This window comes from Procambarus clarkii, chromosome 83 (genome assembly GCF_040958095.1).
Source record: "Procambarus clarkii isolate CNS0578487 chromosome 83, FALCON_Pclarkii_2.0, whole genome shotgun sequence".
Classification (NCBI taxonomy): Eukaryota; Metazoa; Arthropoda; class Malacostraca; order Decapoda; family Cambaridae; genus Procambarus; species Procambarus clarkii.
In genome coordinates, this window is record NC_091232.1 from 10169470 (window position 1) to 10196067 (window position 26598).

At 35.2% G+C, this 26598-nt stretch overlaps 2 protein-coding genes across 5 annotated transcripts in view; one reads left to right on the forward strand and one right to left on the reverse strand.

Annotated features, from left to right (window-relative positions):
• Nucleotides 1-25951, forward strand: part of stck (LIM zinc finger domain containing stck) — a 29674-nt gene extending 3723 nt beyond the window's left edge. For 2 of the 3 annotated variants that reach the window (XM_069316374.1, XM_045759268.2), the window contains 7 exons: nucleotides 7675-7788; nucleotides 10216-10328; nucleotides 14492-14684; nucleotides 14912-15053; nucleotides 15433-15691; nucleotides 16515-16621; nucleotides 17466-25951. In XM_069316374.1, coding sequence (XP_069172475.1) covers nucleotides 7685-7788; nucleotides 10216-10328; nucleotides 14492-14684; nucleotides 14912-15053; nucleotides 15433-15691; nucleotides 16515-16621; nucleotides 17466-17564 — 1017 coding nt within the window. In that variant the 5' untranslated portion in view covers nucleotides 7675-7684 and the 3' untranslated portion in view covers nucleotides 17565-25951. Of the gene's footprint in view, nucleotides 1-4350; nucleotides 4933-7674; nucleotides 7789-10215; nucleotides 10329-14491; nucleotides 14685-14911; nucleotides 15054-15432; nucleotides 15692-16514; nucleotides 16622-17465 lie in introns of those variants that run through there. The other variant, XM_045759267.2, reaches the window with a different exon arrangement.
• LOC123768641 (single-pass membrane and coiled-coil domain-containing protein 4 homolog) overlaps nucleotides 1-26598 on the reverse strand; it is a 158173-nt gene that overhangs the window by 114692 nt on the left and 16883 nt on the right. The gene's annotated exons all lie outside the window — the stretch shown is intronic.

Consider the following 26598-nt stretch of genomic DNA (forward strand, 5'->3'; position numbering starts at 1 on the left):
ATAACTAGATTTTGAAAAGATGCAGAATGTTTATTTCAATAAATTTCTAATTTAGATTTAATTTGTTTTTCATTGTTACTACAGTATTTGTGTAAGTTTTGACAAGTTATGGCCCACATATAGTTTTAGTGCTTTTTATTTATTTTCATGTTTATATTAATGTTTATTTAAACTGTTTTAAGAACCCTAAACACTGAACTCGATATGCTGTTAATGTACTGTATAATAATTTACATCTTAAAGGAAAGTTGGCTATGAGACCTTTGACTTCTTTTGTCTTCCATTAAGTTACTAATTTAAAAATACACCTTTATATTCATTACAGGCTAAACAAATTAATAATAAAAGCATATCTAAAAAGCTAAAATAATGTCATTAATATATATATATATCCATATGCATTTGTAGCCATGACATAATTCCATACTGTAATCATATCAGCATACAACAAGCCTATATAGGTTTGAATTCTAATGCAATGATCTTACTCATACCCAGTACTGCATTGGCTTAGCCCAGGCTTCTAAATGACCATTATGGCTTACACTTCATCTGTTACTGCTCGAGGTCTAACTTCTGGAAATCTCCTCTTCTTAAGGAGGTGGCATCATATTCAGCCTTAGCCAGATACTGTATTTGTAAATTGCCTTTGTGTTAAATACATTTTAAGTAGCCCTTGAAGTCAATTTTTTTTTTCTGGCATTGTCAAAATAAGCATGTGTGCTTGGACACTGCTTGTTTACTGCATTCATTTTAAGGTGGCTTGGTGTAGTGTTGTATAATGTAAGGAATAGTTTGAATGTTCTCTGTTATGTAATGTACAGCCAATGTTGTATAATGCTTTTTTGTTCTGTAAAATTGGTACAAGATTTTAGGTATTTGTACAGTGGCACCTCGATTAACGAGCAGCTCTATCTACGAGCATTTCGAGTAACAAGCAAGCCACTCGCAGAACATTTGTCTCTACTAACGAGCTTTTCCTCGATTAACGAGCATTTCCGCTGGTTCTCTGACACCTTTTAAGATAGTTTTGTTTCGCAAGACGAGTTTTCCACATGACGAGCTCAGTGCCGGAATGGATTAAACTCGTTAATCGAGGTGCCACTAACATTAAAGGGGGGGGTGGAGTCAGTTGTATATTAATGTTCTGTTCATGTAATATGAATTGATTTGGTGTTCATATTTTTCTTGTATTTTGTGATACTATATCAGTGTACATAAAGTTGAAACTTCATACATGTCCCAATAAAGATATTCAAGTTTATTACTCAATAAAGTTTATTACATATCCAGATGCAGATTGCAAATCACTTTATTACATATCACAGGATATATAATTTTTAATGCTGCTAAAATGAATACTGTACATTTTTTCATATCCATGGTTTTCATCAGTCAGTATTGTAATGTATAAATTTATCACCACGTATATTTACTGTAGTTAGTGTATGTTAGCGTATATTCATACGCTGCTGAAGAAAGTTTTTTCTGAGAGACTCCTCAGTAGCTCCCCGAGTTTATAGACTGGTAATACCAAACTTTAGCTCTACACACCAGGAACTTGTGAACCATGAACAAATCCACAAGAGCCGTGACGAGGATTCGAACCTGCGTCCGGGAGCATCCCAGACACTGCCTTAATCGACTGAGCTACGACAGGGTTAAAAGGGTTGAAACCGAAGTTCTACTGAACTTACTGGATCCCGTAGCCTCTCCGAGGCACAAACCGGGCTTTCACACAACTTAAGTATCACGTTAGTGTGATCTCTGTGTGTGATGATGTAAGGGCGAAGAGGGAGAACGGCCTATTGACATAGCTCAGGTGCAGGGGGGGGGGGTTGTGTAAAAGCCCGGTTTGTGCCTCAGAGAGGCTACGGGATCCAGTAAGTTCAGTAGAACTTCGGTTTCAACCCTTTTAACCCTGTCGTAGCTCAGTCGATTAAGGCAGTGTCTGGGATGCTCCCGGACGCAGGTTCGAATCCTCGTCACGGCCCTTGTGGATTTGTTCATTTGATGCATCACGTTAGTGTGATCTCTGTGTGTTGTGAACCATCGGTCTCCTACCAGAAGCCAGGCAAGCAATCATTGCTGCTGGGTAAATAATTTAACTGAGGTGCCTGACTACCACCAAATGGCAGTGCACCCATAGTCTCTGCTGGCCCGCCGCTTAACTACAAAGCCACCAATGCCAAAACTCGTAGATGCAACAGATATTTTTTGATACACAAATTTGGATATCAAAAAATATAAATTTTGAGATTCTGGAAGGGTCACATTGAAATCCTTATCACCAGTTGATTACATCATTTGATATAAATTAAATCATACCACCAAATATATCTGGACTTCAGCAAAGCCCCTGATATTATATCTCTGGAAAGATAGATTAGGAAGGTACAGATGCATAATATTAGAGGGAATATCTTAAATTGGATTTGGGAATATTTTTTAATCCTCGAGATGTACATTAAAAACAATTAACAATATTCCTGATGCTTGAATAAAAGAATATATTCTTAGGTTGTAAACAAACACATGAGGAGCACAAATACATACTCGGGTTTAGCTGTAAGAGACTCTTAAGTTTGGCTTCTTTAATTGGCTGGTGGTGAGGTGGCTAGATACAGTGGTATGGCACCAAGTGATGGGGTGGGGTGTTGTGCGGTAATATCCTTCTCTCATTTTTTTATTTTCCATGCTCATTTGATATATCAGTGTCACTAGTTGAAATAGTTGTTCACATTTTATGAGGACATAATAAAAGAAATTGCTGAAAGCCTATTGGCCCATGTGAAACAGCTCCTATTTATACCCAACCAAACTTATTCATATATACATGTCTAAAATTTGTTTCAAACAATTCAGTGATACCACGTTTACTGTGTTACCCAGTAATTTGTCCCATATATCAACAACCAATATTTTCCCAGGTCTTTTCTAAATGGAAAACTTAATCAATTTGTATCAATTGTTTTGTGTATGTGCTCCAAGTTTGCTCCAATCAATGGAGCAATCTTATAACATACAAGCACTAGAGAGAGCACCAAGGGTACACATACCCAAAGTTTAAGAACCCCCCTGGTCTAAGGAAACCTTGATGCTGAAAAAGGCCTCATTTAACAGGCTTCTGACCCCTGACAATGGGAACCAAATGTTCAAAATAAGATTAATATCTAGTGGTTATAAAAAACTATAAATACCTACTAGCGTATATAAACATAGGTGTAATCAGACCCTCTTAAAAAAAAATAGTGTTATTATAGGATGACTAGTTATTTCTACCTATTAGGAACCTCCCTTATGAAGAGAGATCAAGAAGACTTAATTTACATTCTGTAGAAAATAAAAAAGTAATGCGGTATGTGATTGAAGTGTACAAATAGCTACAAGAGTATAACAGGAGGGAATATTAATTTTTAAAATTATATTTAAAAATTAGAACACACATCATTGGATACAATTTGGATAAGCTTCGATTCCGAAATGAACTAGTTGAAATAGTGATGGAGGCAAAGAGTGTACTAGGTTGGTAAAAGCGTATTTAACACAATTCTGGGTAACACTAGGGCCGCAAGATTGCTTCAAGCTTAGGTTAGACATATATATACAAGTATGCATGGTTGGACAGAAATAGAAGCTACCGTGAATGGTCCAGTTGGTCTTTTGTAGTGTCCTCTATTTTTATGTGCTAATATTGAACAGCAGTTAATGTTTGTAAAAGTAGGGCCCCACTGAATTTATTGAGTGTTCAATGCATGTGAATGATGCGGGACTGAAATGTAAAGATTAGTATATAGAAAAGACAAAATATTGGTAATTTTGTTGTATTGTTATGATTAATAATATTCACTTCCATCATTTGCCTATATAGTCGTAATGGCTTGGCGCTTTCCCCTGATAGTTCTATTCCCTTCCCCCACTTGTATGTTAAAAGCAATACTTTTGACATTTGCCTAATATAGTGTATTTGGAGATTACCTAAATTTAGCCCCTATTAGTTCAGTACATTATGTTTTTAAACAGCACATGTACATTGTTAAAATGTTGTTTTCATTGAGAACCATCAGTGATGTACACTGTGCCTGCTCTTTGTGTTATCATTCTGATAAGTAATATATTGTGAAAGATTAAGTTACCATTTAGCCAGATAAGTTTCCCAAATAATTTCATTATTGAGCATTTAATATTTACTTTGTGTATGTTTATTTTATTTAGTAAATTTTCTATTAACTATTAAAAGGTATCTTCTACAAAAGATCTTAAAAATTCCTATATCTGGAACATATTGGTAATAAAATGTCCCCCAATAGATAAGCAACGTCTCCTGATAACAGTACAGTACTCTAGTTAGGTGTTGTTACCTCAGTCGACCGTGCTACCCGAGTTTCATATTACATATTTTAATTTATATATGTATATTGTTACAAGTATATACAGCAACTTGTATCAAAACCCCAAATTTGCTTATTGATAATAATTTGGGGAAAATTAAACAGAGATTTACTTGCTTTACCCATTAGTGTTGTAAAGTCAGTTAAATTATTGTAATTATAACAAAATGAATCGGAAGAAAAACAAACTGGCTCTGGAATTGGAGGCGAGTCACTTGTATAATCGTCGCAGGAATTGTGCCATTCAACCTAATGAAAATGCAGATGGTGCTACTTGCTCTTCGCAGCATTTGTATTCGGGTACCAATACACAAAGTACAGCTCCATCAGACTACGAGCAGGTTAACCCTGTTCCGAAACCTCCAAGAAGACATGGTTTTGCAGCAGAAGATATTGACCTCGGTGAAAATTTTGCCAACAAACGTGTAACAAACATGCTCACTCCAGAACTGGAGAAAGAATTTCGAAACCAGTTCATAGAAAATCTAGACATAGCACAGGCACTCAGTGAGCGACCTCCGAGCTTCTCACCACCTGCAAGGTGATCCAGTAGCATTAACAGGTTTTTGAAGTTATGGAAGCTTGAATTTTTTCAAATGAATGCAAATTTGAGTTTAGTTATCAGTGAATACTTGAAGTATATATATCATGTGACTTAATTAATAGGGTGGTTGTTTTTGTTTGTAAAATGTAATGCAGTAGTTAAATCTGAAAACATTCCTTATATCATAAATCACCCAGGTAATTGTGTCGTGCCTCGATTGGCTGGTTTCGTATGAGTTCCCTTTTCCAGCAGTGTGTGAAGGTGTGCAGACACTGGGCACATGTGATTACTCCTTTGTAATTATATAGGATAGAACTTTGTGTCTGATCTTTCTTTACACATATAGGCCTATAACAGTTTTCTTCCAAGTTTTCTATGCCTTTTTGCACGCGCTAACTTATCCTACAGCGGCTTAAGTAGAAATACTCTCTCATATCTGCAATATTTTATTTCTAACTTAACATTCATTTGTTGTTGTACCAATAGCTGGATGAGTATACTGTATAAGCTTATAAATCATTTCATACTACCCCTTTTCCTATTTTCTTCCCGAGAAGTTGGTTCTAATTTGCTTTAACCTTTCAGTATAATTTATGTATTTAAATTCCAGTTGCCATTTAGTAGCATATCTCTACACACTTCCTAAATCAAGTTACATGCCCAGAAACTCTTTTTATAGCAATTGTACTAAAGGTAAATGGCTATTATTCAACTTAAGAATGAGTTAAACAAATTTACACAGGCCAAATGATTTATTCTGGATCTTACAAATTTCCTTCTGTAAATAGCATATTGGTATACATTTTCATCCTATTAGATTCGTATTTTTGTATTTTATGCATTTTTTTATTGTATATTGTATTTATATTGGTGTTGCATTTAGTGTGTTGTTTGTGTCTTGTGTGCTAATTCTTACAATTTAATGAAAAATGTAACATTACCATAACCAGTATTTTAAATTGTATGTATATTTTTATTATGGAATACATATTATAACTGCCATAAGCTACTGTATTAATATATTCCTAACTCTCCTAATGGATATCTGTTTTGATTTGATTATATCTATAAATGTGTGGGTTATTTTTCTTAGTTGAGAATCTTTTTGCAAATTTTATGTTTAATTTCTATATTTTTTTTACAGAGAAAACACTTTTTTACAGTAAAGGATATTTTTTAATGGGTTTTCAATCAAAGGAAAAGGATTGATAACTAAAACATAAATAATTTAATGTCAATTCATTATTTCTTTATTCTCCGAGTTGATGATAAATCTAATACTGTTAAACCATGAAGCATTTGAAGTTTTATATTGTGTGTTGAGTAAGCTTTTGTGTGACTTGCTTTGATAGTCATAGATGAAGAAAAGAATGTAATGTTCTCTTCCCTGCTGAATGTTATACTGAGATTTATGATTGACATGTACATTAAAATTTTTGTAAAAAACTGATACTAATAATCATTGTAACCCCTGTTTCCCACTTACATTGGGTGAGGAGTTATTTCCCAAAGAAATTAGTGGAGCCATTTATGAAACGAAGTCTAAAGGGCTTTAAAAATATAACCCATTCATTCCTCATATCACAGTACATAGCATAACAACACATCAGTAAATCATACAAAGCAGGACCTCACTGCCCCTATGAAATTAGGTGCACAGTATATCAGGAGTGTTCTGTACTGTACTAACAACCCTGTTAATCACTCAAAGTTCCATCATGAATGTTCTGATACAGCTCGTGCGCTATTCACACTCAGTACAGTATCTGCTTTTTTACACTCACAATGACTGCCCAAGGTTTTGGCCTTCGTCTTCCTCTCCTATACTCATTCTCCCTCCACCATTGTTATCATTTATTTCTTCAATTTGACTGAACCATCTTGGTTCACTTATGTCAGTGTGTTGTTCCTAATGCAAGACGTGCTTCTCAGATTGCATATTTCCACTGCTCTAATATTCATGGTTTTTCATATTCATGCATCCATAAATAAAGGGATATAGAAGGGTAAGCATTACTCCTCCTTCATACAACCCTTGAGTTTTATCTTATTTTTTCTAAATAAGGATTTAATTGCATTGCCCACTTTCCCTCCCAACTTGCACAAATTCCTTTTGTCAATCACACATCTCAATATATTTAGAATCATTAATATAAATACCTGTAGAGATGTGCTACTAGTTAATGTCTGAAGTTGCTCTGCTCTCCGAGCAAGTTGCTCTGTTATAAATTTCATTCCGCCTACATTCACGCTTGGGACCATTCTATCGCCAACATCAACAAAAACCTTTATATAAACTACATGAACCTTATGATGTTCTTGCTGGACAATCTTCATATGTTTACATCAAATCCAACATGTAGCACTATTTAAAAATATTGGACATGATATAGTACTCCATATGACATACCATACTCCATTTATTCTATTCAGTACTGTAAAATGCACTCGGTTTTCACCTTTCTCTAATATTCTTAACCCGACCACAAGCTGTCTCAATACAAATACAGGGGTACCTAATCTGCACACCATTATTAATTCATTTTAGTGGTTGTTAATAAAATTTGACATTTCTGGATTGTATGTACAGTAGTAGTTTCATTTTTACTGCCATAGCCATTAAATGGGTTAATAGATCAGTTTTCAATTTTTGATCTTTATTACTGTTACTTTTATATTTTGTTTGAACTAATTTATGATAGATTATGGAATAATTGATCATGTTTGGATATTTTGCAGTCTTCACATCATGTCTCTGGGGTCCATGACCTGCACTCGGTGCGGGGACGGCTTTGAACCCCAGGAGAAGATCGTTAATTCAAATGGACAGCTGTGGCACACCCAGTGCTTTGTGTAAGCAACCTACTCACCTGTGTTTCTATAAAATTGATGAAGTAAATTTTTAAGAGAAAATTGCATGCTTTGTATTGTATACCATATTGACACAATATTGCAAAGTATCTCAAACAATCTAAAGTGTAGAATTCTAAGTAGCAGATCTTTCTCATGATACTGTGTCATCATACGTTTAGTTGTTATAATGCAGCACTATCAGTATACCTAGGTCATAAAAGTATTTGTGTGTACGTCTGATACCATACTACTTGTGTAAAGGAGGAAATGTAGATGTTTATCTCTCAGAATGTTTGGTAATATGTTTATTGTTTGTGATGTGTGTATATGTATGTATTAACACGATGTACTGAACGGGGCGAGAATAGCTTGAGCTACCTCATCCCTTTGTGTGTATTTTACATCAGTAAACTTATTTCAATTTCAATCAGCTTTGTATTTGGTTGGTAGCAAATGTAGTGGTGATAGGTAGATGTGTGTTTAGAGAAGTAACCTATAGCTTGGCTTCCTCGGACAAGTCCCCATCCGTGAGGGAACATTCACATGGAAATTTTTTTCTAGACATTTAAAATACATCTGCTCTTGGGCTAGACAGTAGAGCGACGGTCTCCCTTCAAGCAGGTCAGCGTTCAATCCGCGACTGTCTTAAGTCGTTTAGGCACCATTCATTTCCCGTGTTCCATCCCAAATCGTTATCCTGACCCCGTCCAAGTGCTATATAGCTGTAATGGCTTGGTGTTTTTTCCTGATAATTCCCCCTCCCTTCTTAAAAAGACTGAAAAGACTTTTGAAGTACTGTATTTATAAATGTAGTAACAGGTGAATTTTACTGAATACACCACAAGAACTCTTATTGTGGCCTGAAAATGGAATTGCATAATTAATGTCATTACAGTACTTGCATGACTGGCAGATGTGCACTTCTATACATTACTGGATATAGAATAGCCTAACTAAATTTTATGGAATTTGGACATATCTTGGGTACATACTGTTTTTTATATGGGTCTAGCAGCATAGTTTTCATATTTGTATAGGTTAATGAATAAAATCAAGAAAAGTTAATGATTTACAAAGTACAGTACTGTATTGTTGGAATTTAAAGAAATTGTTTATCATTTTAATACAGTATTTTCATTATACAGTGTAGAAGTAGTTGTTGGAGAGAAATAGAGAAAGCTCTCAAGATAGTCTGGTAACATTTCTCAGGCATCTTTACCTTCTGTGTCATTCTAGAGAAGTTACAGAATAAGCATTACCAGAATTTTGGATCACTCTGTGGTGTGGTGTGGTGTGGTATAGTATACTTGTCTCATAAGCATGTTCAAGAAAAGACAACTAAGCATCGAGCATTGCTCCTTAGCTCCATTTGATAATGCACTCTGTAGCAACTGGGACCTGGATTAATGGAGGGGGCCTCGTAGCCTGGTGGATAGCGCGCAGGACTCTTAATTCTGTGGCGCGGGTTCGATTCCCGCTCGAGGCAGAAACAAATGGGCAAAGTTTCTTTCACCCTGAATGCCCCTGTTACCTAGCAGTAAATAGGTACCTGGGAGTTAGTCAGCTGTCACGGGCTGCTTCCTGGGGGTGGAGGCCTGGTCGAGGACCGGGCCGCGGGGACACTGAAAAAGCCCCGAAATCATCAAGATAACCTCAAGATAACCCTATATGGATGTGAAATGATTGTAGAGTCATGTTCTGGAAAAAACACGGTACTGAATAACCTAATTGGCTTCAGTACCTAGCATGAGCCCTAAATCCTTGCCTCTTCCTCTTCCCAATAGGAATTCCATATCCAATACTATTTAAAAATCCTGAAACTTCTTGCTACTATATTTGTTTTTGTATATAGAGTTTTACCTTTTCATAATGTCAAATTATTTGATATTTCATTTTGTAATATGAAGGTAGGAAAGTACAGATTCATATGTGATGTCAAAACTAGTAAACTAAATTTACTGTTTCCTTGTAATATTTGTCTTAAACTGATAGTTGAGCATGGAAAAAGCATTTAGGAAATCACAGGCAGCTAATGTGTAAAAAAAAAGAGAAATGATAAGCTAAATGTTAAGAGCTGAATTGGTAACGTGTATAAATTCCAATATATATAAGAATAAGTTTAAGTACGTTATTTGATATAATGTACAGTACTTTAAAAGTAATGTATTAGTTTTGACACTTCAGAGAATGTAATTACTTTGTTTTCCCATTTCCTTTTGGATAGTCTATTTATACTGTATTTCCTAAACTTGCTATTATTGTTGTGGTTGGTTGTCGGCCACTCCAGACCGACAACCAGAGCGCAACTCCATGGTCTCCCGAGACTGATGGATGCCTACTACTACTACTACCACTATTATTTGTACACCTGGCATGGCATCCTCAGCACTGGATGTACAGTATTATATGTATTACGGTATGTTACAGGTGTGCACAGTGTTTTCGTCCATTCCCTGATGATGTGTTCTACGAGTTTGAAGGCCGTAAATATTGTGAACATGACTTTCAAGTTCTCTTTGCACCATGTTGTGGCAAGTGCAGTAAGTAATTTATTTTTATGCACTAAATTTTAGGATACAGGGAAAAGTTGCCAGTATTCAGTGTCGTAATGTAAATTATTGGCATTTGAATTTGATTTAAAAAAAAAAAGGATGGTATAACTGGTAATAACGATAATAATGATAGTATAACTGGTAATAACGATAGTATAACTGGTAATAACGATAGTAAAACTGGTAATAACAATGGTAACTATAGTATAACTGGTAATAACAATGGTAACGTTAGTATAACTGGTAATAACAATGGTAACTACAGGCATACCTCAGAATGCGAGTTTAATCCGTTCCTGGAGACGCCTCGCCTTCCGAAAACTCGCATTCCTAAGTTAATTTCCCCATAAGAAATAAAGGGAAATGAATTAATCCGTTCCTGACTACCCCAAAAACCCCACATCAAACTAAATTTTTATACCTAATTTATATTAGGTATACCTAATATATACTTATTTTATACCTAATTTTATACCTAAGAGTGCTGTAGGCGTATGGAAGATGGTGAGGAGGGGGGAGGAGGAGAGGAGTTACTGTTTGGAAGGGGAGTCCCCTTCCATAATCACATCAGGCAGTGAGGATCTTTCTGGTGTGCTCTCCCTGGGACGTTTAACCTGAGTGCCACTAGGTCCTGGTTGAGGCTCACTGCTCTATTTCCTCACCACAAATTTGTCCATGGAAGCTTGCTTTTCCCTTCTTCGCAAGCTCTCTCTGTAGTAAGGCATCACATTGTCATTGAAAAGATTAAGACAACGGCCTACTACAGCTTTGTCTGGGTGAGTATGTTCAATAGTTGTTTGAATCTCTTCCCACATCTGACACACCTTCTTAATTACTGCAGAAGGGACACTCGCTGGTGCTGTTGGTGCTGCTGCCACCTCCTCCTCCACTGCAGAATCATTCGCTGCTGTGTTGGCTTGCTGTTCCTGTTGAAGGGCTAGGAGTTCTTCGGTGGTCAGTTCTTCGTTGTGTTCTTCCACCAACTCCTCCACATCATCACCATCCAATTCCAAGCCCATTTGCTGTCCTAGACTAACAATTTCCTCAACAATAGGCGCATCATTTATAGGCTCAAACCCCTCAAAGTCTAGTTCTCTCACACCTTCAGGCCACAATTTTCTCCAGCCAGAGATCAGGGTTCTTTGAGTCACTTCTTGCCAGGCTTTGTCAACGAGTTTTAAAGCACTACAAATGTTAAAATGCTCTCTCCAGAACTCTTTGAGGGTGAGGTTTGTGGCTTCAGTCACTTCAAAACATTTCCGGAAAAGTGCCCTTTCATACAGTTTCTTAAAATTCGCTATGATTTTCTGGTCCATAGGCTGAATTAGAGGAGTGGTGTTAGGAGGAAGGAATTTAACTGTGAGGAATTTATTGTATTGAGGCATCAAATCATCTTCCAAGCCTGGAGGATGAGCAGGAGCATTGTCAAGGAGAAGCACGGCTTTGAGTGGCAATTGTTTCTCCTGCAGATATTTTTCTATGGCAGGGCACAGCACTTCATTCACCCACTCCGAAAAAATAAGCCTAGTGACCCATGCTTTTTTATTAGACTTCCACATCACACACAAACGGGTTTTCTGCACATTATACTGTTTGAAAACCCTTGGATTTTCAGAATGATACACTAGCAAGGGTTTAATTTTCAAATCGCCACTCGCATTTGAACACAGCACAAGCGTAAACCTATCTTTCATAGGCTTGTGTCCAGGCAAGGATTTTTCCTCCTTGGTAATGTATGTCCTCTTAGGCATTCTTTTCCAAAACAGTCCTGTTTCGTCACAATTAAACACTTGTTGCGGTAGGTATCCCTCATCCTCTGCAAACTCTAAATTCGTCAATAAATCGTTCAGCGGCTGGTTTGTCTGAGCTGGCTGCCTCCCCATGCCTTGTAACACTATGGATACCACTTCTAAATTTTTCAAACCAGCCCCTGCTTGCCTTAAACTCTTTCTTATCTGCATCACTCGTTGCAGGGGTCTTCTTTAGAAGGTCTTCGTGCAACACCCTGGCTTTCTCACAAATCATGGCCTCCGAAACACTATCACCCCTCAACTCCTTGTCGTGTATCCAAATTAATAACAACTTTTCCACTTCTTCAAGTATTTGTGGTCTTTGTGCCATTAATGTTCTTACTCCTTTTGCCACATTAGCACTCATAATCTTATTTTTCTTCTTAAGTATAGTGCATATTGTTGATGTGGCTTTCTTGTACTGCCTACAAAGTTCAACAACACGTGTACCGTTCTCATGCTTCCGAATGATCTCTTGTTTCTCCTCTATTGTCATCCTCACATGAGCTTTCTGGCCTTTATCCTTACCACTGGCTTTCTTGGGACTCATGGTGAGATATATAATAACAAATTGTATAGACAAATCACCAAAAATCCAACAAAACACTGAAAATCCGCGACAAGAATTGATGTGGAGGTAGTCACTGAGCGCGAGACAATGGTAAACAGAGGGGCGACGATCGCCGAACCACCACGCGCTAGGTCGGCTGTACGCGTATCAACAAACTCGCGTCCAAACTCGCCTCCCGAAGTAACCATCGCCTTCCGAGACAAATTTTTGGAGTAAATACACCTCGCCTTCCGAAAACCTCGCATACAGGGACAATCGCATTCCGAGGTACCACTGTATAGTATAACTGGTACTGTAATAACGAAATGTGGGTAGTATAGTCCAGTCACAACTGAATGGTCTTTGGTTCAGTTCTTGGGGCCAGGACAGAGACGTTTGGATACATTTCCTTTCATCAGATGCTTCCGTTCGTATAATAGGGTATAGATACCCAAGAGTTTGGCAACTGTTGTGGGTTTTATTCTTTAGAAAGGAACAGTAGTCACCAACCTTTTAAAGCTCGCTGATCACCAAATTCATATTTTGAAATCCTGCACTCCACCAAACAAGAAATGATAAGTATTAAAGTCAAACTATGTGAAGCCATTAAATATAACAGTTAAAGAAAATTCACAAATCAATTTGTCTCACGGACCACCGGTTGATGACAGCTGCTTTGGAAGGTCTGTATAGTACCCTTGGGGGATATCGGTAAGCCTAACAGGCTTTCTGTCCCCCAATAATGTGAAATCAACTGTTTATAAAATTAAACAAGTCATGTAGATACAGTATTTACTGAGATAATGCAATGATTTTAATTGTGCCTGATGATCAACTGTATCATTTTCCACTACTTAATATTTCTATAGTGGTACCTTCATTTTCAAATTTAATCCGTTCCCAGAGACGGTTCGAAAACCAAAAATTCAAAAACCAAAACTAATTTTCCCATAAGAAATAATGTAAATTGAATTAATCCGTTCCACACCCCCAAAAATATGAAATTAAAATTACATTTTATACATACTACTACTCATATTTTGTACTATAGTACAATAAGACGTATATCTTACCTCTGTTGAGGACTCTTGTTGGCATATGGAAGACGGTGAGGAAGGAAGCAGGAAGAGAGATGTTAGTGTTTGGAAGGGGAGTCTCCCTTCCATTATAACAGTGATGACATTTCTGGGGTACTCTTCCTCACGTTTTGCAGGCATACCACTAGGACCTGGTTGTGGCTCACTGCTTGCTTGTCTTACTAAGAATCTGTCTATAGACACTTGTTTTTTTCCTACAATTTAACACTTGTCTGTAGCAAGACATCACATTGTCTCACTATGAATGACCTTGTTTTTCCTCTATCGTCATCCTCAACTATTTTCCTAGGTTGAACTTTACCACTGACTTTCTTGGAACCCATGGCATGATACATAATAATTTTTATGTTCAGAAACCAAAAAAGCACAAATACTATGAAATTCTTCACAAAGAGTTCAAGCACGGGCGTTACTAGCCAGGAGACACTGGTAAACTAAAGCGCACTACCTGCTCGGTCGGCCAATATATATATCAACAAACTCGAGCACCAAGGGAAACCTTGAATACCAAGTAGAATGTTTCAAAGAAATTGAGCTCGAGAACCGAAAAATTCAATAAGAGGGTTATTCGAAAACCAAGTTACCACTGTATATGGATCGTTCCATGAAGATGTCTTTGGAGTACTGGAAACTATAATTTTTTTAAATTTCTAATTGTTATTACAGTATGTAAATATGTATTGTATATATAGGCTAATTCTTATTATTTTTCAGATGAATTCATCATTGGCAGGGTGATCAAGGCCATGAATGCTAATTGGCATCCAAGATGCTTTACTTGTGAACTCTGCAGTAAGGAATTAGCCGATCTGGGATTCATCCGAAATGCTGGACGAGCACTTTGCCACGAGTGTAATGCTAGAGTAAAAGCACACTCTCAGGGAAAATATATGTGTCATAAGTGCCAGTATGTATTACATGTTACAGTATTTTTAATATTTAATGTTTGCAAAAGAAAAGGGACATAGAATCTATATTTTTTGTGGATTTACATTACTAAAATCAGTATAGTGAAATGTGTTATCTGGTGTTCTAGTATTTCTTTCAACCATTAGACATCATGAATACAGTAAGACAGAATGGTTATCTTAGTTTTACTCATGAAAGAAACTAAGGTTTCTTATCTTTCAACAGTTCAACAATCGAAGGACAGCCATTACGATGGCGGGGAGACACCTTCCATCCATACCACTTCAACTGTGCTTCGTGTGGCAATGAGCTGACAGCTGATGCCAGGGAGGTTAAAAGTCGACCGGGATACACAGCTAATGAAATGGTAAGGCTTCAGTAAAAATAGCAATTCTTGTCAATTTCAATCATGCATTGTAGTGTGAAACTACAAATCTTGACCTCCAAGTTTGACTCAAGCAGCAGTACTCTTGAACTTCAGATAGCAAGAAATCAGATGTACCTTCAAAAATTATAATGCTTTAGGTTCAAAGTATATTTTGCTTCAACTGTTACCTTGATAGATCTACAGTCTAATTAATCCTTATATCAATTAGTCTTTTTTTTCTTCTTCTAATGTCAGTTCTGATTTTCTGAAGCTTTCTCCTCTTAAAATTCTAGATTCATTTTCCACATGCAGTTAGAAAAAAAAAAGTATGATTACTTGTTAGAAGTCTTGTAACGATTAATAATTTTTCTTTCTTCAGAACGAGCTGTATTGTTTGCGCTGCCATGACAAAATGGGTATTCCCATCTGTGGTGCATGTCGTCGTCCTATTGAAGAACGTGTGGTGACAGCGCTCGGCAAACATTGGCACGTGGAACACTTTGTGTGCGCCAAGTGTGAAAAGCCATTCATGGGAAATCGTCACTATGAACGAAAGGGCATGGCATACTGCGAGACTCATTATCATGAGCTATTTGGAAATTTATGCTTCATATGCAATGCAGTTATTTATGGAGATGGTAAATATAAATATTTTACTTTTGAATGTCTGATAATTTATAATTCATTGTGTCGAGACACACAGCCAGTTTATATACATACATGTTAGGCTTATACCGAGGTCCTCTTCCCCTTAGGGTCGAATTATTGACCCCATGATGCAATCCCACAACAAGTTGACTAACTCCTGGGTACCTATTTACTGCTAGGTGAACAGAGGCATTAGGTGATAGAAAATGCACCCCACCCATTTCTTTCCCGCCCGAGATTCAACCCGGAATTCTCAAATGCGAGTCGAGAACAAACCCGACTGTACTACCGAGATCCTCATTGATAAGACGGCTAAGTATTGTAAATTTATTCTCTTCAGTACAAAAACTAGTGAAGCATTACATTATTATATTTTAGCTTTTATTCTTTTGCATAAACAGTTAAATTTGTCAAAGATATTGATTGTACAGTATATGAAGTGCTATATAGACAGACAGCCAGCTACTAAGGTAAAAATCTAATATAATAGTTGGGTCAAAAACTTCAGTTCTGTGGCCATTCTCACATAAGTAACCCTCTCAGATTTAAAATAAGGCAAAGCAACCTCCTTGTCCTCTCCTAGGGCAAGTAGGTTCTTGCCTTACAGCTCAGCCACATCAGATTGTTCAGAATTGAATTGCTTTCCAGATACTGCCAAAAATTCATTTTTTATATCTATTAATTAAACACCTTACTTAAATATTACTATAAAATATTCCAACCACTATTCAGCTGCAAATACTCTGTTAATTGCCAAGTCATAATGCAACAACTTGTACTTTCATTAAATAATGAAATTGTTTCTTCTTCTAGTGGTGATGGCTCTGAACAAAGCCTGGTGCATTCATCACTTCGCTTGTGCAGTATGTGACATTAAAATGACACAGAAAACCAAGTTCTTCGAGTTTGATCAAAAACCAGTAAGTATTGGGTTGCACTAACTTTGCTTTTCTCTATCATTATTGAGTACAGTACATAAATTTACTTTCTGCATGTATATACAGAAGCAGATTTTTTACAGCAATCCATAGGAGAAGTTACCAAGCTATGTAGCAGTGCTAAGTTATTTCCTAAACAAATGACAGATTGGACAAATGCTTATATTATGTTCAGTACATGTAAATGTTGGACAGCCACCCATATCTGTGACATGATCATATAAATATGCCTTTTTGACTGCCAGTTAACATACATTTTTCATTTACTAAAGTTAAAAGTTTTAAAACTGACATCATTAATGGGCTACATCTTGAGAGTTAGGCTAAGTAAAGTGAAATTAGGTTTACTTTGATGACAGAGTTGCCAATGTTATTTACCATATAAATTGTAATTGGTTATTTATAATAAGGGTGTCAAACATTGGTGAATTCCAAATTACAAAAAAAAATAATTCCTGTTATTTATTTTAGCATATATTGTATTACCTAATTTGGGAGACGAAGCTCTTGCCTCCAGTGGCTATTCACATTGTACAAATTCACAAGGAAGCTATTGTATTAAAAAGAAATTACTTATATTTTGAAATATACTGGGATAAGAGATTGGGATTCCTTCCTTAATCACCAGTATTCAGCCCATATCCAGGTGTTATTTTTTTTTTAAATTGTACTGTTTAACATGTGAATTGGCATCATTTGCCAATTCACATGTATGTACATGTATGTGCATAATATCCTTCATACACATTATTACTAAATTGCTTATACCAAAACAAACCATACATTTAATTTTGACGAAAATTTTATATTCCATTCCTCTCCATAGATATGCAAGAAGTGCTATGAAAAGTTCCCGCAAGAGTTAAAGAAACGCCTGAAGAAACAACATGAAATCCAGGCACGTGGTGGCAAACCACTACCATAAGCATCCAGCTGGGGCAGGTATCAAACATCAAAATCTAAAAAAAAAAAAAAAAAATCTGATAATTCTAATCTGAATTTTGTATCGTAATTCAAAATAACTAAATTCTCAAAATTTTAACAATGATTTTTAAATTAATATAGTTATTTGCATAAATCCTACTAATTTAATTGATAACTGGGTCATTTGAGATTAATGTCTAACAAATGAGGCCACTGAAGCATTCATTGAAATGGCAGTCAATCCAAAATGTTGATTGGGTCCTAAGGATTAGAGATTGTCAAGTGGTATTTGTATTTAATGTTTTTATACAACATAAGCAAGTTCCTCTTAATTTTGTATTGGTACAAAACTAAAATGGTTTTCATTCTGTTTATGAATATTTTTCTCTGTGGTTGTATAATAATTAATGTTCAATGAATTACTGTATGTGACAATTAGTTTATAGTTGCGAGAACGAATCTCCAGCGAAGCATTGGGTCAAATGTTAGAACCAGTAAGCTTTGATAGATTGTTTTGTATCCTATGTATTGTGTCTTAAGGTAAAGTGGAGATACATTTTTTTTTTTTTTTTTTTTTGTCAACACCTTAATGAGGCTTCTTCACCTATCACAATCTTTGCATAATATTAAAGACGTGTACAATAAGGCACCTCTTCTCATCCACGGGCTTTATCAACTGCCACTCATTGTAACAATGGCAGCTGATTTAGCCTTTTTCTATACTGTTTTAATTCAGCTAGCATCCTGGTGCCCTTAAGTACACTATGGAATCTGTTTCTTTTATATTAGATACGACTTCTCTTCTCTCTCTCGTTATTTTTCATCATTTCTATCAAGATTTATCTATGTACAATGTCTTAAGAATATGCTTCCAGTCTACTACAAACTTACAAATAGATTTTTATAATCCAGTGTGTTCTATTTTTTTAATGTACTTTGGAATCCAAGTATTTTTTCTTCTTTTTTTGCAGGGGGTTCTTTGTTTCCTAATAAGATCTCTAGTGCAAATTCATTGGAAATACTGTATAGTCTCACTAATCCAAATTTTGATGATTTGCACAAAATCAGAGGTGGATTATGATCAACACATGATCTGCACACATTTTCTAGTTACCTATAGAACATATGAACCACATAGCACATCACCGACGATACTTTATTGATGGTTCAGCACAAATATTAAAACAATGCCAATTAGTTTTTGTGAATAATAATTAGAAAGAGCATTTGTTGTTCAAAATGCATTATTGTCCTGCCAGGCAAAATGAAAGTGGCCGGTTTTTCTGTGTAGAGGCTGTGTGCCTTAAAGTATGCAGTCTTTGGCTTGGTGGTGGTGTTCACAAGGTGTCCTAGCTCAAACACTGATAATTTTTTATAAAATTGGAAACATTCCTTCAATGTCACAACCCAGTGCTTCTGTATTATTCAAAACACTCCTATATTTTGTCTGCTGCTAATAATAATGCACACACATTTGTGTATGTGTGAAAGTAGTATGGGAGAAGGAGGCAGTCCAACATTTTTGCTCTCTAATAATTGAAGTTTTTCCATGATATATATTTGTGTTCAGATCATCAACCATCCAAACTATTTCATTATAAAGACGATAGAAGAAATAAGTGTCACTTTATTGTTAATTGTCTAGTAAAATAGTATTATATTTGTGTAGTGTAAATAATTAGTCATATAGTTCCTTGCAAAATATTGTACTACTGTTCTGTGTAAGATTTGTCAGTCGTATCTAAAAGGAAGGCAAGTGACAGCTATACGAAACATGTTATTTCTGTAATTATACTGTAAATAACGTTTAGTTTGTCATTTGCTATAAGAATATGCGCTTTACATGTGCCAATATTTGTGGTAATATTTAAAAGACAGCAGCTGCCTGAAAACTATTGTGTAGTCCATCCCACTCAGTAGGTCACAACGAGCCCCATTTAATTAGTGTTGAATAGCAAAAAAAAAAAAAAAAAACCCCTCTAGAGGTTCTGTTTTGCCTATACAGTACTTTAAATTATATTAATGTCGTGGAGCTGGGATTTGTATATTGAAAGATAGTTGTTGTTTTTTTTGGATGGGGGTAATATTGCTTTGAAGTAGTCCATATACAGTATGACCATTTTGTACTTAATGTACAAAGTAATAGACTGGTATATGAATGTTACTTAACCTTTTGTTCAGTTAAAAATATATCTGGAAATTCACACACAGAAAATACCCTTACTTAACCAATTTAAGGTCTTCTATATTTACTCTACTGTATTAGGAAAAGGATAGCCTATATGTGTATTTTATTGGGATAAGCGAGATTGTGCTCCTGGCCTCTTTTTTTTTCCTTTTTCCCGTTGACATTTCCACATTATACATTGATTTTTCAATAGAACAGTAAATGGACCATTAAATACTAGTCCTGTAAAAGTCTGCATTAGTTTGGTGTCCATTACCGAGGACAAGAATCCTCTTGGCTTATTAAGGCACCTCTAGCCATCTAGTGACCCCTCCCCAAAATGTGTCCCACAATAGTTAACTAACTCGGGCACCTACCCGCCAAACACACGACGAAACGACATTCGAACAAGGTTTAACACTAACAATTGTAACAACCGATATAGCAAGTTGTAACAATGTTTTTATACTTAATAAAAACGTTATTATAAGATGTTACAACTTAATTACAAGTTATAACAAGGGAATTGGGGACCACTATATTGTGTTTGAAGGATATTCACTGATCTTAAATACTAAAATGCTCATTTGTAATCCTCTTAGCCATATTTGGTATCATTGTAGCTCTCTTTATTCTTAGCACTTTCGCGCCTCGGGCATGAGCACCGCCAACTTAGAGGTCACGCCCTCTGCGTACGGGCGAACACGCGGAGACACCGAAATGTGTATACTCGTTTGTTTTCTCACCTTAATTCTCATGCTATGTCGTTCGTTTTGGTATTGTGTTCGCAATTAAATTCCCTGCAGGTGTATGTGCATATAATGTCCAAAAGCACGGCATGACTCCCCACAGCACAGCCTAAAATTACCCGTGAACGAGTACCAATTTGCACACCGCAACCTAATGTGTATACTCATTCGGTTTGATAAATTTTTGTGTTATGTCTTTCATTTTAGTATCAAATTGTTCGCAATATAAAGGTGCGTATTTTAAAACTATTCCCATAAGAATAGAGCAATAACTGGAATTTTAACAAATATTTTAATTTTGGAAGCTCATCATCACGAAATTATTTATATCTTTCCAGTGTTTTGACAAATTTGTGTTGTATCTTTCATTTTGGTATCAAATTGTTCACAATCTAAAGGCGTGCATTTTAAAACTAGTTCCATAATAATAGCACAATCAATATAATTTTAACAAATATTTTAAAATTTTTACCAAAAACGTATTTAAAATCTTTCAAGTGTTCTGACATCAAGTTTCTTGTTACATCTTTCATTTGGTATCAAATTGTGCACACTCTAAAGGCGCTCATTTTGAAACTATCCTGAAGTCGATCGGATAATAAATGAATTTTATACAAATATTTTATCTGACGCACATCATGTCCGATGCTCGGACTCGAGAGAAAAAAACGAACGCAAGTTGCGTTCAAAGAGTGCTATAGTGTTAAATAAGTTGTGTCCATTTTCACCCGTTTGCAGTTAGATACGTATCTAATCTTGAACATTTTTATTTTATCTTCAGAATATTTCTAAAGTACTTGAAACATGAAATGTAGAATGCTAGGAACCAACGAATATTGTGATGTGCAGATATTCTCGACTTGAGATTTAGAACTGCCTTCCTCCCCCTCCTCCCACCACCACCCATACCACTTTAAAAAATCAGTGGATCTTGTAAGATGTGTTAACTTTATTTAGAGGTCATGTAGAAAGATCTACAAATTTGTACCAAGTTTACTAAGGGCAAATTTTCTATTCACTATATAGTATCCATACTGGCTTAGCAATTTCTTTCGACAATTTCTTCCCTATTTTCTATTTTGTACTTGGAGGCGGAGTCTCATTGAAACTTTGTTCGGACAATAGTTTAAGCAATTATTATTTATTCCTCTTGTCTTCTTAGACTGGTATATCCTATCAAGATATATTCTGTAGTTTAACAGTAATTAAAGACTAATGTACAGAGTTTTACATGTAATACATCATTACTCGCCTTGGGGCCTCGTAGCCTGGTGGATAGCGTGCAGGACTCGTAATTCTGTGGCGCGGGTTCGATTCCCGCACGAGGCAGAAACAAATGGGCAAAGTTTCTTTCACCCTGAATGCCCCTGTTACCTAGCAGTAAAATAGGTACCTGGGTGTTAGTCAGCTGTCACAGGCTGCTTCCTGGGGGTGGAGGCCTGGTCGAGGACCGGGCCGCAGGGATACTAAAAGCCCCGAAATCATCTCAAGATAACCTCAAGATTACTGTCAACATCTCTCACTGTCACCAAGCTTTTTTATTTTAAGGGGATGGGGAGGGAGTTATATGTTAAACAAAAAAAATACCCTTCTAAAAGTCAAGGCAAATAGCAAAAATGTGCTGGGCTGTGAAAATTTTCCAAGAGGCATGATATTAGGCCTTAAACCTCGGTACTTCAAATTTTTCACTGATAAGAATGCACCCTGTTTTATCTTTGCTGTTGAGATAATAGCAGGATCTCCTTAAAACACCTTGTTTCTAATGTTTGAGGAAATAAATTTTTTACCTTGAATATATGTGCACGGAATACAATACTGTACTGAGAACAAATGTATATATTAGCTGCATTCTATATTTTATTTGTCTTTAACAGTTAATCCTCGCATGTGATGCAAGTGGGAAAGAAAATTGTTGGTTGTAGTCATTAAGATGTGATTCTGCATACATTCATTTGCTTGTTCATGTTGCCTGTGTTAGGTACACAAGTATTGATAACTTTGGTTTTAACTAGTGGTAGTAGAAAGCTACACATTCTCTTGCTAAGATACTATTGGACATCAAACAACAATGGTGTCTTTATGTGCAATATATGGACTCTTAAACTGACAATGCACAAATGTTATATTGACAACAAAATAGAGACAACTACCACATATATTTAAGAACTTGGGGACGGATTTTTTTTTATTGTTGTCAATGTTTATTTTAGTTTGTCAGAACAACAGCCTGTGGACTGTAAGCCTATGATCTATACTTCATACATAGACACTATGGTATTGTTAAATGCACAGTAATGTACTATCAGTGTCGGTGGATTGGTTACAGAAGACATTAGATATGCATGGCCCAGGTGTCGAGGGGCAAAGCCTATGCAAATTGATTGTGAAGAAATTAGAGTCTGGGATAATCCTTATTTTCATTATAGCTTGCACTGCTACTAGAAATAAGAAATAAGATTTTTTGGTTAACTTTGAAAATTTGAATAGTTGTATTATATGCCCTTGTTAATGTTGCTTTAATTTCCGACAAGTCATTATGTAATGAAGCATACAACGTTAGTTATTCAACGATTTTACTTTCTATGTCTTTATTTCAGTTTGTGGTTCAATGAGAATGCATTTTATTTTATTTGTAAATATACCCGTACTTCCATAAATCATTTTTATTTCCCATCGTATCAAAACTCTCTGTACATTACCTAATACAGTAATACAAAAATCCTAAAACAAAAAAATTACTTGCATGATGTTTATATCAAGAATTTGTATGACTAATCTACAGTTGCTGATATTGTAATGTGAAGAGTATTGTGCTACATGAATTTCTGTAAGCTTCAAGTCTTCACTGCTGTCTATAAAATAACAACACAGAAGCGGTGTGTACTGTGTTACATGTTTATCGGTGTATGGAGGTGCCAAAAGTACTATAGTAAAATTGTATAAATATTAACTTTGGGTTAATATATAAATTAAAGAACGACTATAAATGTATTATGTAGAGTTAAGTAAAATACTAAATTAATTCTTGCCACTAAAACATATATATATACAGTATATAATATGATTTTACATTTAAATTTAAATTAGGTTATATGTATATGGATCATCCTTCTCCATTTTTACTTGTTACTAATACATGTTGTAGCTGCATGAACGCAGATGCGTATAATTGGCAGGGATGACCAGTATCTACCTGTTCATTAGCTTTATTGTTCCATTTTATTGTATATTGTTAAGTGTTTTGTGTGTAAAATTTGCATATTATTAGCTGTCTTCCTTTAGACAGATGTCAATTGTTCCATATTAATTATGCTACTATAGCACAATAGTAATTTTGCATTTACATGTGGACGACTGGAATTGAAAATTTTAATTACAAAAATAACCAAGACAAAATTCTGTTCAATATCCATATTTCAAATTTAGGATATTTCAAGTAAAAAAAAAAAAAAAATTGTCTTATTGATATACTGCATATGATTGCAGCTTGGTTGAAAGCTGCACATTGCATCAGTCCGCCACTTGACCTCTGTAGGACTTGCACTGTTACTGTGCACAGTCAGTAAAATGTTGCTGCTGAATACTTGGGTGCTAATCCTGTGCTAAATAGATTCTAATACTACAGTAAGACTTCATTGGTTTGTAAGATGATTTCCAGTTAAATGTGACTTATGTATTATCCATTTTGTAGGATCACTGCATTTACTGGTATTCAGTTTTAGAAGGTTTTGTGTGAATGTTCTGTATGATTTATTGAAATTTTGAGTGGCAAAAGGCCATGTAATGTGACCTTTATGGAGTCTAAGTAGTATTTTTTAACTAACACGGTAGGAATCTATAAACTTGATACACAGATATAGTACTTGTAGAAATGATTATATTACTACTGTACAAGTTTAGTCTTAAACAGAAATAGTGTTAGTTAGCCAGGTCTCACAAATGGGGATTTAATGTGAAAAGTCTTACAATTGAATGATGTAAATAAAGTTTTTAGATAACATATCTAGTGTAATGTTTATAAATCACTTTCTTTTACTGTAACATTATATCCCTCTATTTGTACTGTATTGGATTGAATGATTCAAACCTAATACTTTTAAATATTAAACACTTCTATGTGCTTATTTAGTGCCTTTCCGATGCCTTAAAAGTATTTAATGTAATACAATAATCATGAGCTAGAAGAGTTGACAAAAGATAAATATTTTCCAGTTCTTCCACAAATTTAATATCGGCATTAAGCTTAATGCCCAAGTCCTGAAACACTTGTCCATTTTCTATACCATCGAATATCAGCAAAGCTGTTGATGTTACAATTTCAAGAATATCTGCAAATGGTCCTAATTGTAATTATGCAGAGATGTACAGTACAGTATTTAGGTATCAGTATATATGTGTGTGTGTGTTATGTTCATTGTAAATTTGTAATTTTATTTGCACATGTACAAGTAAATTTTGGTTATGATTTTGTGATTGCACTGCACTGCTTATTTACAACAACACCTGGGAATGCATGGACAACTGAAATTTTTCCCATGCAATAATTATGCAATTTAAAATATATTTTGTTCATGTATATATTTAACACCTTTATAAATGTAAATCATCAATTTGTATCATTTATAGCACCACTATATTGAATAATTCATTTTTGATGGGCACAATGGGTGCTTTTTCTGTAAACCTCATGTTAAACTTTTTTAGGTAGATGGTAAAAAAAAAAAAAAAAAAAAAAAGTGTTGCTTCAAAAGGTACTAATTTTTGCTCACACCTGAATAAAACATGAATCTCCACATTGCAGAATAGTTTGAGATACCACGATGCAAAATGATAATGATTACTCTACCTTGTACTAACTTGTGTATGTGTGAATTCACCTCTTTCACTTTTAAAAAGGTGATGTTTAAATATTACAAGCAAAAATAGGTTGTAGCAAATTCACAGTAATTCAAGATTTACTATACTGTATCTGAATTCTGTTGGAATGGCATAATAGTCCAAAGCACTTGTTACTAATTCCTCTGTTGTAGCTTTTGGCCTTACAAAATATTTATAATTATTTTGTGCCATATACAGTATCTATTCATCCAGTATATGTGTTATATATATTATTATTATTATTATTATAATATATATATTGTATATATATATATAATAATATATATAATATATATATATATATAATTTCCTTTTATTTTCTAGGCAATATGATTATTTGCTTTCTTCCACATTTGAGATTTGCTCGTACTGAAAACCGAGTATCTTGTCACTTTACATCTCAGCATTTTTTCTCATGATTTATAAATATATTTTTGGCTCGCAATGTTTTTTTTAGAAAATGGGCATATTAAAAGTGTGATGACTGGATATGCTGAATCTGCAATTTGAATAACTATGATACTGGAGTTATATAAATGCCTGCTAATTGGTTGCTTTGTATGCTTTTCCATTAAAATAAGTGCAATAAACAAAGAGTACATTTTTTTCAATCCTTCCTTTTGTATACTAAAATTGTGGGAGAATACCGTTACAAATGGACAGCATTCCAGTGGATTATCAGTTCACAGATATGCACATGCTCACATATGCACACACAAACACACATGGCCAAAACCATCAGTAGTTTTAAAAAGTTATATGATAAAGAGTGCTGGGAAGACGGGACACCACGAGTGTAGCTCTCATCCTGTAACTACACAGGAACGGTAATTACTTTGGTAATTACATTCGTACAGATTATGGAAGGTTTTGATGATATAAATAAGGAAGACTTCTTGAAATCCACAAAGTCGAGAACAAATGGATGCAGTATGTGCAAATTACAAAAACAAAAGTGCTGAACAAGCATATGTGAAATGAGATGCTATACATGTTAGTGGCTTTTAAGTACACCATTGTTATGTACTCAAAGAAAATATACCTTCTTGTATGTAAATAAATGTATAATAATAAATTAAATAATGAGAGGCTGGTGTGAGTGTGTCAGCAACTATAAAATTTTCAAATCGTGATTCAAAACATTAAACCAAATAAAGATAGGGGGAGGTTAAGAATAAACCAAACTGACTTTTTCCCCTTCCTTTTGTTTCCTCGCGTCCCCCTGCACTTCAGGGCTCAGC